The sequence below is a fragment of the Rhizophagus irregularis genome, chromosome 24, assembly GCF_026210795.1.
Source record: "Rhizophagus irregularis chromosome 24, complete sequence".
Classification (NCBI taxonomy): domain Eukaryota; kingdom Fungi; phylum Glomeromycota; class Glomeromycetes; order Glomerales; family Glomeraceae; genus Rhizophagus; species Rhizophagus irregularis.
In genome coordinates, this window is record NC_089452.1 from 1,615,870 (window position 1) to 1,630,544 (window position 14,675).

A 14,675-nucleotide genomic window follows, 5' to 3' on the forward strand; every position below is an offset into this window, starting at 1 on the left:
TTCTACGCAATATAATTTGAATCATACTAATAAAGATAAATTTAATTGGCATAGGATTTATGGCGTTGGGTCAAAAGAATTTTCATCAGCTGCATTTACAAGTTCCGTTTTATTATAACTAGTACTACAAATATCAATAATGATAATGAATTTGAAAAATCTGAGCACAATCTATGTGTCTGAATGCTACATTATTATGTACGGAAGTATTCTAGATTTTCTCGTGGAATTTCAGAATTTATCGTACGTAGTATTACATGAAATATATTTAAATAGTACTTTATTGAAAGAACACAATTATGACAATGATGGAAAATACAAATTAACGAGAAAGAAAAATAGAAAGAATGTGAAGTCATTATCTATAACAAAAATGTACATACTATGTAAGGTAAAAAAAAAAATAATAATTTCACATTACAAATTTGTGGTTTCGAACACTAAATATTAACAAAATCTCGCCATATTATTTATTTTCGTTAAGTTACTATTATATATGTCAAAAAAAAAACCTCAAATAATACAAAAAAAAAACAAAATAATCAATTTTTTTAAATCCATTTAAAATCTTCCAAAGAATTGTTATAACAATCTTTGAATTGTAATAACATAGGAGCTCTATCTTTCCATTTATCAAAAAATATTTGCGTTAATTCTAATTCATTTAATATTTGAGAAATATTAAATTTAAACCTAAACAAATTATTTGGTGATGATTCAGCTAATATTAAGAATACATTCTCCCAATAAAAATCTTCATTTAAATCAACAAGAATATATAATCCTCTTAAATATTGACAATTAATTAATAATTTCTTTAATTCTAAAATATTGTGATTTCTAAACAATAATTTAAGATATTTCAAGTTTGGACATTTGTTATAGATAACCCGAATAATTCTTCTATTATTAATCACATCATGACTTACGCAATCAGTCTTTATTTCAATAAGGGATTCACTTGCATTTTCAATTAAACTTATTAGAACATTGATTGGAATATTACTAACTTCTATAATTTGTAAATGAGGTAAAGAAAAATTTTGTAAACAATCCCATTTCATGGTATGAGTTTCTGTTTCATCAACTAATTCTAATTTTTTTAAGTTTACAAAAAATGAAAGAAATCTTGTGATAGGTGGTTTGGTTAATTTAATATATTGTATAGTACTTGCATGTTTGGCTAACGAATTTTCAAGAATTCTATAGATTCCATCATTATATTTTAAATGATTGGAATAATTAGAATAATTAGAATAATTAGAATAATTGATATAAGTGGAATAAGTGGGATAGTAAGAATAACTAGGATAATTGGAATAATTAAGATAATTGGAATAATTTGGATAATTGGAATAATTTGAAAAATTGGGATAATTAGAATAATTAGGAAAATTGTGATAATTAGGAAAAGTGGGATATTTTGGATAATTTTTCAAAAAATAGACGTTAACTAAATTTTTAAGGGAATCAATTAATTTAGTAATATGAATATAATTATTGTTATGTTCTTCAACAATAATTTCTAATTCATTAATTGACTTACATGTTTCTGTTAACCAAACTAAAATATTACTATTTATTACAGTACTACAACTAAGAAATTTTATTTCTGAAAAACATCTTTTTGCTTCAGGAAAAAGATGTATTGGAATTCCAGATTGTTGAGGTATATAAAGGTGTGTAAATTTTGTATTTTCATTAATAAAAAGATCATAAATTTCAAATTTAATTTTGAAATTTTCATCAATAGTATAAATTATTCTATCAATTGCATTTAAATTATTTAAATCTAAATGTTTACAAAAATTAATATAATTAAAAAAAGGTTTTTTATATGAATTTATTGGTAAATCAAGATTTTTTAATTTATTTCTTGATTCTTCTGATAAATGTGAAAAAATTACTTTTATTAATAATTTATCTATTTTATATGGATAATTTAAAGGTTTCCAAGGATTTTTCCATAATATTGGAACAATTATTTCACAAAAATTTCTATTAACTAAAAGAAGTGAAAAAAGTGTCTTTTTATCATTTTGTAATTCTTTTGATATCAAATAAAGAATATCTGTATTTAATTTTGACATTTTTTTTTTAAAAAAAAAAAGAAAAAAAAATTTGTAATGTAAATTATTTTTTTTTATTTATTTGTGTAATATGTATAATATCCCTGTTTCACGTATCACATCATATTCATTTATTTGTGAAACAAAGAACACAAAGGAGTTTTGCAGCCTGTTGATCATCAATTTATGAAGCCAATTTTGTGCTGATTATTAAACATAATGTAGGTACAAAAAAAGAAAAATGAATATAATAGATAAAGTATTATTGATCATGTATAAATCATATTAATCATATTGATGATAATCAGGAGTATGTTTTATAGACGGTCGGAAATGAAAGTTCCACCTTTAGTAGTTCCGTTTATATTAACGTATTCGTTCCATTTGTGAGTAACCGGTTAATAAATCTAAAGGTCCCATCAATCATTTTGACCGATTTATGCTCCTCCTCCTAATCTTTTGTCATACCTCATCCGACCTCTGAAAAGAAAGATTTAGGAAATTACTCTTAAATATCATGTCTCTCATTTATTATCTGAAAAGACTTTTTATTATATGTCATTACGCTATAAGTCAAATCTACTAGCAACGTAACGTCTGTCAGTTATCATACCCATAACAAAAAAATATATATACACATCTTTACTTGCCGGTAAAATGCAGAAAACTTACGTTACACATCTATTCTTTTCGGCAACAATATCGAACTGCGCATTTTTTTCAGGTGATCGAAATCACATGACGGCTTATGCTACGATAAGAAAATATTTCTTTTTTCATTCTAAACCATTTACCAGACATTCTAGTTAAGATGAATTTGATAATTAATTCTGGATCTGATTTTTTTTTTTTTTTTGAAAGATTCGGTAGGCGTGATCAAAACATTTATCTCAGCTGGATCCAAGCTTTGCTCTTGCGCTTCTATTGTATTTAACAACAAATAGTATATTTAACAAAACATTATTTACCGACTGTTAATTAAATCAAAGAACAAAAAAAATATTAATTTTCACATAACTTCATATTTTCTAATTCTAATTTTGCATTTGTAAGAGATTAGAGCTATTCGTTCTAAACGTATAATTATCAAGGAGACCTTTTCTTTATATTCTGACACACATTTGGAGAAATTTTTTATCAAATTAAAAGTAGAGAACAAAGTATTTTTTTCTTTTTTTTTATTTCGTTAGAAAAGAAAAAATTTTTATTTTATTTTTTTATTTATTGATGAGTGTCAATAAAGAATACCAATTACAAAAACAGTTGCATAAACATATTACAAAACAGATTTATCGTATGTAACATAGTATGATAAATACAGTCAGACCTGTCTATAATCACCCCATATATAATCACATCCTGTTTACAAATTTCAATGTCCCGAAATTATAAAGCCAAAATACATCACAATCATATGCTAATCACTATCACCGGTATAAAAGAAAATTTATGTTTAAGTTATTGTAAAATATGTCACATGACAATTATTATATAATAAGTCAAATTTGAGCCAAAATGTAGTGCCGGCTAGAATTATAATTTAAGTCTAGCCAGCAAATGTTTTTTTTTTTTGAAAATTCCATGTAATACTGGTCAGGATTATTAAGATCTGGCCTGAACTATCACTTTAATCTTTAAAATTTTTTGTAATCAAACTTTTATATATTGTGAATATATATGTAATATGTGGTTCACTATGTAATCACACCTATCTATTATCACCAATTTTTGGCTTGCCGAAAGTGGTGATCTGACTGTATATAATTTTCAACGAAATAAACTACAAAACAAAGTAACGTGCTATTATTGCACATGATTGTAAGGCAATGAGGTATCACATAAGTTATTTTTCATTTTATGCTTGTACTAATTTATTAGAATGGAAAGAGTTTTTAATTCATATTTAAGAAGTTTTTATATCTAAGAACATAACTTTAACAATTTCTAAAAAAATCAACTTACACATTTTTTTATTACTCATAAATAGAAAAACATATCATAAATCAATTATCTACTATATTTACTTTAATATTAGTAATCAATTATAATATCACAAGTTTTAGGTAAATAGTTAATAAACAAAAAAGAATACGCCATCACATCATAATCTTATTATCCATAAATTTAGATAATACAAAACAAAAAATAATATTATATTAATTACTACTAGCGGCGACAAAGTCGCCGCACATCAGAATCCTCTAGTTATGTAATAAAAATAAATATAGTTAATTGAACTTATTCAAAATGCATATCAAATTCTTTAATAATTCCTTTTGCTTTATATTTCTTCATTAAACTCACTATATCAGCGGAATATTCCCTTATATCCCTATAATTAAATTGCAAAAACATGGGATGTCTACCTTTCCAATTATCAAGAAATCGTTTTAAGGATTCTAATTTATTTGGTATAAATAAATTATTAAATTTAAACTTAAACAAACTAATTGGTGATGATCTAATTAATATTTCAAATAATTCTCTTGGATCAAACAAATTATCAACTGAAATAAACAATTCATCTAAATATTGACACTTAATTAATATATTTTCAAATTCTGAGATATTTTCATTTATAAGGATTAATTTAAGATATTTAAGTTTTGGACATTTTTGATAAATGGCCTGAATAATTTTTTTATTAATAACCTCTTCATATAATATGCAATCAATACTTATTTTGGTAAGATATCCACTTGTATTTTCAATTAAACTTGCTAATATTTCGACTGGAATAGCTCTAGTTTTTAAAGTTTGTAATAAAGGTAAAGATAAGTTCTCTAAGCAATTCCATGGATAATGATAACTACCATCCAATTCTAGTTCTTTTAAATTTACAAAAGTTGTAAGGATTTTTGTAATAGGTGGTGCATTTATCTTAAAATGTTGTATGATTTGTGCGTGTTTCATCAATGAATTTTCAAGAATTTTATTAAATGAATTATTATTAATATTTGGATTATTAGAGTATGAATTATGAATATGAACATTAATTAATTTTTTAGGGATATCAATTAATTTAATAACACCAAAATTATTGTTTTTCTCTTTAATATAAAGTTCCAATTCTTTAATTGATTCGCATATTTCTGTTAATCCAGTTAAAACGTTATCGTTCATATCAACATTACAGCTAAGAAATATGATGTCAGAAAAACATTGCTTTGCTCCAGGAATAAGATTTATTTGATAATTGAATTCTTGAGGTACATAAAGGTGTGTGAATTTTGTATTTTCATTGATAAAAAGTTTGATTATTTCATTTTGAATAATTGAAATTTCATGAAATTTAAATAAATAAATTATCTTATTAATTATACTCAAATTTAAGTATTTACAAAAGCCGATATAATTGAATGAAAGATTTTCATATAAGGTTATTAGAGGATAAATATCATGACTCTTTAAGTTATTTCTTGATTCTTTTGATAAATGTGAAATAATTGTATTTAACAATAGGCTCTCCCTTTCATATTCTAAGTATTTCCAAGGGTTTTTCCATAATATTTGGATAACTATTTCACAAAATTCTTTATTAACTGGAAGACATGAACAAAGTGACTTTTTATTGTCTCGCAATTCTTTGAATATCAAATAAAGAATATCTCTATTTAACTTGTTCATTTTTTTGGTAAGAAAAATTTTCTTTTTCATTTATTGATGTAAGACTTTTCTTTTTTCATTTGCAATGTAAGACTGATGTAAGATTGATGTAAGGTGAGCGGATCTGCGGATGATCCCATTATATAATGCGATCTCGAAAATCATACGATATTTTTATCACCTGTCACACCCCTCCGTTAGTAATGAAAATATATTCTTCACATATTATTTGTCACATCATGATTATATTTATTGCCGTATTCAGAAAATTTATTATAGATCTTAATTATTTGCTCTCTGATATATGAAATAATATAATATTTATATTACCAAAAAAAATTTTCTGTAGACATGATCTAGGTCATATGCCAATGTTTTCATTTAATATCATACTGTATATTTAATAAAATGACATGGAAACTCAAGACATATGTACTAAATTATTTTATACAAAGATTAATTTAGAAATCTCTTTATGAAAAAAACCCTTTATTTTAAATTAAAAAAAAAATGAAAATTGATATTATCTTTTAATGATTATACATAAATATAATAAAACTATAAGTCTACAACATACAATAAAAAATTTAATTTAATAAATTCACCATTCAAAATCTTTAAATTCACTATGTAAATAATAAAATTTCTTAATAATTCCTTCTGATTTATATTCTTCTATCAAATCAAATAAATCAGTAGATGCATGTAAATCAAGTTGTAATAACATGAGATGTCTTCCTTTCCAATTATTAATAAATAATATTAAGGATTCCAGTTTAATTAGTTTAATTGATTTATTAAACTTATATTTAAATAATATTTCGAATAATTTATCCCAATCAAATATGTTTTTGTTAATAAAATATAATCCAATTAAATATTGACAATTAATTAATAATTGCTCTAATTCTAAAATATTTTCACTTATAAGCAATAATTTAAGGTAAATAAGATTTGAGCAATTTTGATAAATAGCCTTAATAATAATTTTATTTTCAATCTCATTATGTATCATATTTTCAATGCTTAATTTGTTACGACTTCCATTTATACTAATAATTAAATTTCTTAAAGATTTCATTCGAAAAAGATTGGATTTTAAATTTTATAACAAAGAAAAAGAAATATTTTGTAAGGAATTCAACTTTTCATTGCGATCATCAACTATTAATTCCCAATTTTTTTAATTTTACCAAAGATGAAAGAATTCTTGTGGCAGGCGGTGTAGTAATCATAAAGTATTGTATAGTATTCTATATTTCAATATACGGTATGAACTTTTCTACTGACATGATAGTATTAAAATTTTCTGTTTATAAATTCCGAAATATGGTATATTGATGATGAAGAACAATTATCATTAGAATTTTACAATTATCATAAAAAATTATACCTTTATTTCTATTGTATTATCAGTTATTTAATTATATTTCTTATTCATTATAAATATTAATAAAACTTCTCTTTTACCATTCAAAATATTCAGAATAATAATCAATACTTTTAATAAATTTTACTAACTTGTATTCTTCAATTGAATCAATTATTAAATCAGCAAATCTATATGGACTTATTTGTAATAACATGGGATGTCTTCTCATCGTGTCACGGCTGTCACGCTCTTCTCATTTGCCACATGATATTAGATTATTAATTTATTTATTAAATATAATTAAAAATTATAAAACTACACGAACTATTACAGAAATACTTTGACATATGTGTAATTAGACGTATCTAACCATATGCATACTATTTTATGATATCCAGATTTTCCGCTGAAGTCCATTTCACCAAAACCCATTTCGCCGAAGGGATATTTCACCGAAAGGACGTTTTGCCAAAATACCATTTCACCGAAACTTCCTGATGATATCCATTTGATAAAATGGCTTCAGCGAAATGGAATTCAGTGAAATGAAGTTTCAGCCGTTTAAAATCTGCAGAGAATTCTACATGGAACCATCATGGAAATTCCAAATGGATCCAATTTTTTCAACTACCCCACCAAAAAATTTTTGGTAACGTGACTTTGTACTACTAATCTAAAAATAGTAGATATCGATGAAAAAGTAATATTTTTCACAGTTCTTACTTCTCGCCCCAACTGTTTTGTATTTGCGTGTTTTTTCCCTTGAAATATATATTATTCTTTTTTATTATAGTTTACTTTATTCTATTTTCTTAATTTTATTGTATTTTATTTCGTTGTAAAAGTAAAAACGCGTTTTTTATATTAAATACAAAATTTATTTACAACCTTGGGCTTTTAAAGGTAAACTATCAAGTTTTGAATAATAATAAGACTTTCCATTTAATACATTATAAAAATTATCTTTTTATTACTATTATTAAATTTATATACAGTAAATAACACGAAGATTTATTGTTAAATTTCTAAAATAATAAATAATTTATTCACTTATTTTAATTAAAAAAGACCAACAGTAAATTTTATAAAGTGAAAAGGACTATAACTGATAAGAAATGTTTAAATTAAACATTTCTAAATTTTTTTTTTTTTTATAAAATCTACATTTTTAAGATAAATGTTCCCTCACTTTATTTTTTTTTCTTGAAAAAAAGCCGCGAAAATTTTTCTAAGATAATGTTGTACAAAATAAATCTAATCAATAAAACTCATCAAGTCACGTTACCGAAAATTTTTTGGTGGTGTTCTTGGGGTAGTTAATATTTCCGAATACCCTGTGACGAAATATGTGGAGTGGATTCACGGTCGTCACACGTGGATTAATATCGGGTGATTTGTAAAAATATTTTAATTAAATTATATATTAATTTAATTATATTTATTATTTAATTCACGAACAAATACCTCAACTTATACTCGTATCTCACGATTACTATTTAATTTTAATTTTTTTTAATAATTACCTAGATTATATTTTATATTTATTCTTGAGCCGCAAAAAAAGAATTTATTATATAATAAAAAGGCAACAAATGTTCGTTCTATATTTTATATATTTAATTTATATTAGTATTTTTTTTAACTAGCACTGTTATACTGTGCTATTAGTAATTTCTTGAACTCCGCAGTAATATCTGCGTAAGAATCCCACGTATTCCGCTAAAGAATTCTACGGATTTCCAATGAAATTTTGCGATACACAAAAATCTCGGAAATCCACATATTCCTATTCGAAGTGTGTGGTTTTTTATGCGGATACTTGTCCACACAATTCGATGTGTAGAATTCCACGTGTTTCCAAACTAACCTACGTGGTTTTTGGTGGATCGATCTACCTAAAAATTTCCTGATGATTTCGCTCATTCCATTTGATTATTTTATTGTTTTTATACTACATACATAAAGAAATATTTTCTAGATAAATTTTTGAATTAGCTGATTTTATTAAATTTGTCTTGTTGTTTATAATACATTAATCTTTTTTTTACTGACTGCTGAATAAATGTTTTATTATTGCTTAACAATTGATATTAGTTACTTGAATGTTAAAGTAATAATATCCTGGAAAAAAAAACCCTAAAAATAATTTAATTTTTATTTTCATTCCGCAATGAATAATTTTTATAAAAATGTTAATCTCAGCGAAATGTCCTTTCAGAAAACATCCCTTCGGTTAAAAATCACTTCGGGTTTCGGTGAATTGGCTTCGGAGAAATGGATTTTGATGAGAAGGACTTTAGTGAAATGTACCGTAACCTTATTTTATATATTAATACACGGTATGAACTATGAACTTAGTTTATTACAAATATTTATTTAAAAAATTCCGAAATTATTGATACATTTATGTTATTTATATAAGAATTTAAAAAATTATCCTTTAATTTAAGCATAAAAAGTATGAATAAAATAATTACTAAATACATCTCTAATTTACTATATATATTAATAAAACTTCTCTTTTACCATTCAAAATCTTCAGAATAACTCCAATTACTCCGCAAATAATCAAATCTTTTAATAACTTCTGAATCGATTAAATCAGTACATCCATATGGAGAAATTTGTAATAACATGGGATGTCTTCCTTTCCAATTATTAATAAATAATTTAAAAGACTCTGGAGTAATCAGCTCACGAGAAATAATATCAAACTTAAACTTAAATAAACTGGTTGGTGATGATCTAGTTAACATTTCGAATAGTTTATCCAGACCAATTAAATTTAAAATATGAAAATAGAGTCCATTTAAACATTGACATTTAATTAATAGTTTTTCTAATTCTAAAATATTTTCAATTATAAACACTAATTTAAGAAACATAAGATTTGGACAATTTTGATAAATAGCTTTAATAATATTTTCATTATCAGTTTTACTACGAAAAATATTATCAATACTTATTTTAGTAAGATTTCCATTTGTATTAACAATTAAATTTCTTAAAGTACTGGTCTGAGAAATATCAGTTTTTAAAATTTGCAATGAAGGTAGGGATATAGTATTATCTTCTAAGCTATTAAATTTTAACTTTATATTGCGATTAATAGTATATAATTCCAATCTTTTTAAATTTACCAAAGATGAAAGAATTCCCGTTGCAGGTGGTGTGTCTATATTAAAGTATTGTATAGTATGAGCATGTCTCATTAATGAATTTTCAAGAATTATATGAAATGATTCTTCAATATAATATAGACTACTTCTGATTGGATAAGTACATAGTACAATTCCAGTACCGGAGGTTTTTAAACGAACATTAATTAATTTTTTTGAGGCATCAATTAATTTAATAATCTCATAATTGTTGTTCCTAGATTCGATAGAAAGTTCCAATTCTTTAATTGATTGGCATATTTCTGCTAACCCAATTAAAACGTTGCCACTTACTCTATTAGTATTACAACTAAGGAACACAATTTCTGAAAAACAGTGTTTAGCTCCAGGAATAAGGTGAATTTGATAATCAAAACGTTGTGGTATATAAAGATGTGTAAATCTTGTATTTTCATTAATGAAAAGATTTAATATTTCACTTTTAATAACTGAAATATTTGATTTTGAGTAATTAAGTTCAATAAAATAAATTATCCAACTAATCGAACTTAAATTTAAATGTCTACAAAAACTGATATAATTAAATAAAAGTTTTTGAAATAAAACTTTAAATAAATCATTATCTTGAATAAATAAATTATTTTTTGATTCGTCCGATAAGTGTGAAATAATTACGTTAATTAATAAGATTTCACTTCTATTCGTTAAGAATTTCCAAGGATTTCTCCATAAAATTGGAACGATTAATTCACACCATGTTTTATTGACCGAAAGAGATGAATAAAGTGTCTTTGTATCATCTTGTAGTTCTTCAAATATCAGATAAAGAATATCTTTATTTAGCTTGGACATCTTTGTGAGAATTTTTTTTTTTGTTATTGAAATGATCGTTTATATTAAATAAATGTGTCCGTGTAACATTGTACGATTACGTACGTATTTGCACTAAAATCACATGATATTTCAATCACAGTGTCACGGCTGTCACCTTCCTCTCTTATGTCACATGATAATGGTTTATTAATTTTTTTTTTGAGAAAACTTAACCTAGACCTGGGGTTTAGGCTTCTTATCCTAGACCTGGGGTCCAGACTAGACCTTGTGGCACAGCTGATCATTATCAGCCTCATTTGTTTATTTTATACCACCATTTTTTTTTTCACACGAAATAAACGCTACGCTCACTCTCTTTCTTACACTGCTCTTTCATTTGGTTTTTTTCTTTTATATTATTTTTTTTACACAAATTATTTTTCTTTTTCTTATATTAATATTTGTTTATTACCATTATTTTCATAATAATGTATATTAGAACAATAAAAAAATCTTTTTTATCAAAAATTTTAAATCTAATAAATCAAAATGTTCTTTATCTAATAATTACACTTTAACACTTGCAATAGGTAAGTTTATTCTGGTTTCTTTGAGTTTTGGATTAAATTATTATGTATTGTTTGAAACTTCTTTCAACTAAAGTTTGTGACTTTACTAACATGTACGTGCTTTTTGTAGATTTTCATGGTATAATTTTAGCATTCTGATTAAATTAATTTGGCTTTGGTTGATATGTTGAAAAATAAAATTGTTTGAATACTCATATTTACAAAATTTCAATGGAAATTTGTGAAGTATTTTCATTTTAATAATGGTATTTTTTTTAATACAAGGTTATTTTGTAAGGAGAGAATAAATAATAATATAATAGATAATTCTTTGCCCAGTTGTCAAATATTTGATAAACATTTCTAATATTTGGTTTAGTTTAATTTTTTGTCATAAAATGTTCCAAGAAAAATGCTTATATTTCGTGTCTCGTTGTGAAATAAAAAAATTAATTTAAAAAATCTTGAAAAATTTCTATAAATGTTACACGCATAGTAGCGTATAATGTATTATAAAAAAAATTTATGAAAGTTTTCTAAGATAAAAATGTTACGAGCGTATTAATGTATATATTATAAAAAAAATTTATGAAATTTTTTTTAAGATGAATGTTATGGTTGTTACATCGTGAAAAATTTAGATAACAGATAAATGTTATGGGTCTAGAATAAGAAACCTGAACCAGGGGTCTAGGATAAGGACGCTTATTTTTTTTAAAAAAAAAATTGATAAATGTATTTCTTTATTAAATAAAATTGTAAATTTATAAATGTAAAATGCACGAACTATTGTACAATCGGACGAATTTAACTATTTTAGTAGTATATAACAATATACGGTATGAACCATGAACTTATGTCATACTTTCGGAATTTTTTAAATAGAAATATTTGTAATAAACTATTTATTATAAAAACAATTATTTATATAAGAATTTAAAAATTGCCCTTTATTTTAAACAAAAAAAGCGTGAACAAAATGACTATTGCATAATCTAAATATATCTCTTATTTACTATGCCTATTAATAAAATTTCTCTTTTACCATTCAAAATCTTCAGAATTAATCCGCAAATGATCAAAACTTTTAATAATTTCTGGATCAAATAAATCAGTATATTCATATGGAGTAATTTGTAATAACATGGGATGTCTTCCTTTCCAATTATTAATAAATAATTTAAAAATTTCTGGAGTAATTTGTTCACGAGAAATAATATTAAACTTAAACTTAAATAAACTAGTTGGTGATGATCTAGTTAACATTTCGAATAATTTATCCAAATCTAATAAATTTAAGATTTTAAAATAGAATCCATTTAAATACTGACATTTAATTAAAAGTTTTTCTAATTCTAAAATATTTTCGATTCTAAACACTAATTTAAGAAACATAAGATTTGGACAACTTTGATAAATAGCTTTAATAATATTTTCATTATCAGTCTCACTATGGAAAATATAATCAATACTTATTTTAGTAAGATTTCCATTTGTATTAACAATTAAATTTCTTAAAGTATTGATCTGAAAAATATCAGTTTTTAAGATTTGTAACGAAGGTAGGGATATATTATTTTCTAGGCCATTAAATTTTAACTTTATATTGTGATTAATTTTATTTAATTCTAATCTTTTTAAATTTACCAAAGTTGAAAGAATTTTTGTAGCAGGTGGTGTATTTATCTTAAAGTATTGTATAGTATGTGCATGTTTCATTAATGAATTTTCAAGAATTATATGAAATGATTCTTCAATATAATATAGATTATTTAAGATTGGATAAGTACATAATGAAAATATAGCATTAATGGTTAATAGACGAACATCAATTAATTTTTTAGAAGCATCAATTAATTTAATAATCCCATAACTGTTTTTGCTACTATTTCTCAGGTCAACAAAAAGTTCCAATTCTTTAATTGATTGGCATATTCCTGCTAATCCCATTAATACGCTGTCATTTACTCTAGTATTACAACTAAGGAACATAATTTCTGAAAAACAGTGTTTAGCTCCAGGAATAAGATGAATTTGATAATCAAAATGTTGAGGTATATAAAGATGTGTTAACTTTGTACTTTCATTGATAAAAAGATTGTATATCTCATTTTTAATAATTGATACAATCGATTCAGAGTAAGAGTAATAAAATTTAAAAGTACTATTAATTATCTTATCAATCGAACTTAAATTTAAATGTTTACAAAAACTGAAATAATTAAATAAGGGTTTTTGAGAAAAAGTTGTAAAAAAATTAATACCATGAATTATTAAATTATTTTTAGATTCTTCCGATAAGTGTGAATTAATTACGTCAACTAGTAAGTAGTCATTTTTATCCGTCAAATACTTCCAAGGATTTTTCCATAAAATTGGAACGATTATTTCACACCATGTTTTGTTGACCAATAGAGATGAATAAAGGGTCCTTATATCATCTTGTAATTCTTCAAATATTAGATAAAGAATATCTCTATTTAGCTTGGACATCTTTGCGAAAAAAATTTTTTTTTTGTTTATTGAAATAATATATAAATATGTCCGTGTAACATTGTACGATTACGTCCATTTGCACGAATATCACAAGATATTTCATCATCGTGTCACGGCTGTCACGCTCCTCCAATCTGTCACATGGTATTACTAGTTTATTAATTTAGTAAGTAAAAATTTTAAAAATTACACGAAATACTTTGACCTAACTATATGCATACTAATTTATGGTACCCAGAATTTCCGCCGAAGTCCATTTCACCAAAACCCATTTCGCCGAAAGGAAGCTTCGTCAAAATACCATTTTACCGAAACCTCATTTCACCGAATTCCATTTTGCCGAAGCCATTTATCAAATGGATATTTCGCCGAATGGACATTTTGCCGAACGGATATTTCACCAAAAAATTATTTATTCCATTTGGCTATTTTATTGGTTTTATACTAAATACATAAATTTAATAAAAATCAGCTAATTCAAAAATTTTTCTAGAAAATATTTCTTTATCTAGTTATTTATAATACATTGTCGCCGTTTTCAAAATAGTGTACGCAGTTTATTTATGATTGTATATTCGAATGCCAATATTCGCCCGGTTTTCATCCGTTTTTTGTCCATATTTCGTCCGGT

The 14,675-nt window shown here is 24.3% G+C and overlaps 5 protein-coding genes across 5 annotated transcripts; all 5 read right to left on the bottom strand.

The window, feature by feature from the left end:
* Positions 1-551: 551 nt before the first annotated feature.
* Positions 552-2,090, bottom strand: OCT59_016050 (uncharacterized protein; the record flags this gene model as incomplete). The annotated part of the gene is made up of 1 exon (XM_025331544.2): positions 552-2,090. The coding sequence occupies one exon, from the start codon at positions 2,088-2,090 to the stop codon at positions 552-554; it is 1,539 nt and encodes a 512-aa protein (XP_025185944.2).
* Positions 2,091-4,307: 2,217 nt separating this feature from the next.
* Positions 4,308-5,696, bottom strand: OCT59_016051 (uncharacterized protein; the record flags this gene model as incomplete). The annotated part of the gene is made up of 1 exon (XM_025330044.2): positions 4,308-5,696. The coding sequence occupies one exon, from the start codon at positions 5,694-5,696 to the stop codon at positions 4,308-4,310; it is 1,389 nt and encodes a 462-aa protein (XP_025185945.2).
* A 580-nt stretch (positions 5,697-6,276) lies between these two features.
* Positions 6,277-6,756, bottom strand: OCT59_016052 (uncharacterized protein; the record flags this gene model as incomplete). The annotated part of the gene is made up of 1 exon (XM_025324450.2): positions 6,277-6,756. The coding sequence occupies one exon, from the start codon at positions 6,754-6,756 to the stop codon at positions 6,277-6,279; it is 480 nt and encodes a 159-aa protein (XP_025185946.2).
* A 2,813-nt stretch (positions 6,757-9,569) lies between these two features.
* OCT59_016053 (uncharacterized protein) lies at positions 9,570-11,018 on the bottom strand (the record flags this gene model as incomplete). Its single annotated transcript, XM_025324451.1, has 1 exon — positions 9,570-11,018. The coding sequence occupies one exon, from the start codon at positions 11,016-11,018 to the stop codon at positions 9,570-9,572; it is 1,449 nt and encodes a 482-aa protein (XP_025185947.1).
* A 1,571-nt stretch (positions 11,019-12,589) lies between these two features.
* Positions 12,590-14,041, bottom strand: OCT59_016054 (uncharacterized protein; the record flags this gene model as incomplete). The annotated part of the gene is made up of 1 exon (XM_025331545.2): positions 12,590-14,041. One exon carries the CDS (start codon positions 14,039-14,041, stop codon positions 12,590-12,592), a length of 1,452 nt encoding a protein of 483 aa, XP_025185948.1.
* Between the last annotated feature and the right edge of the window lie 634 nt (positions 14,042-14,675).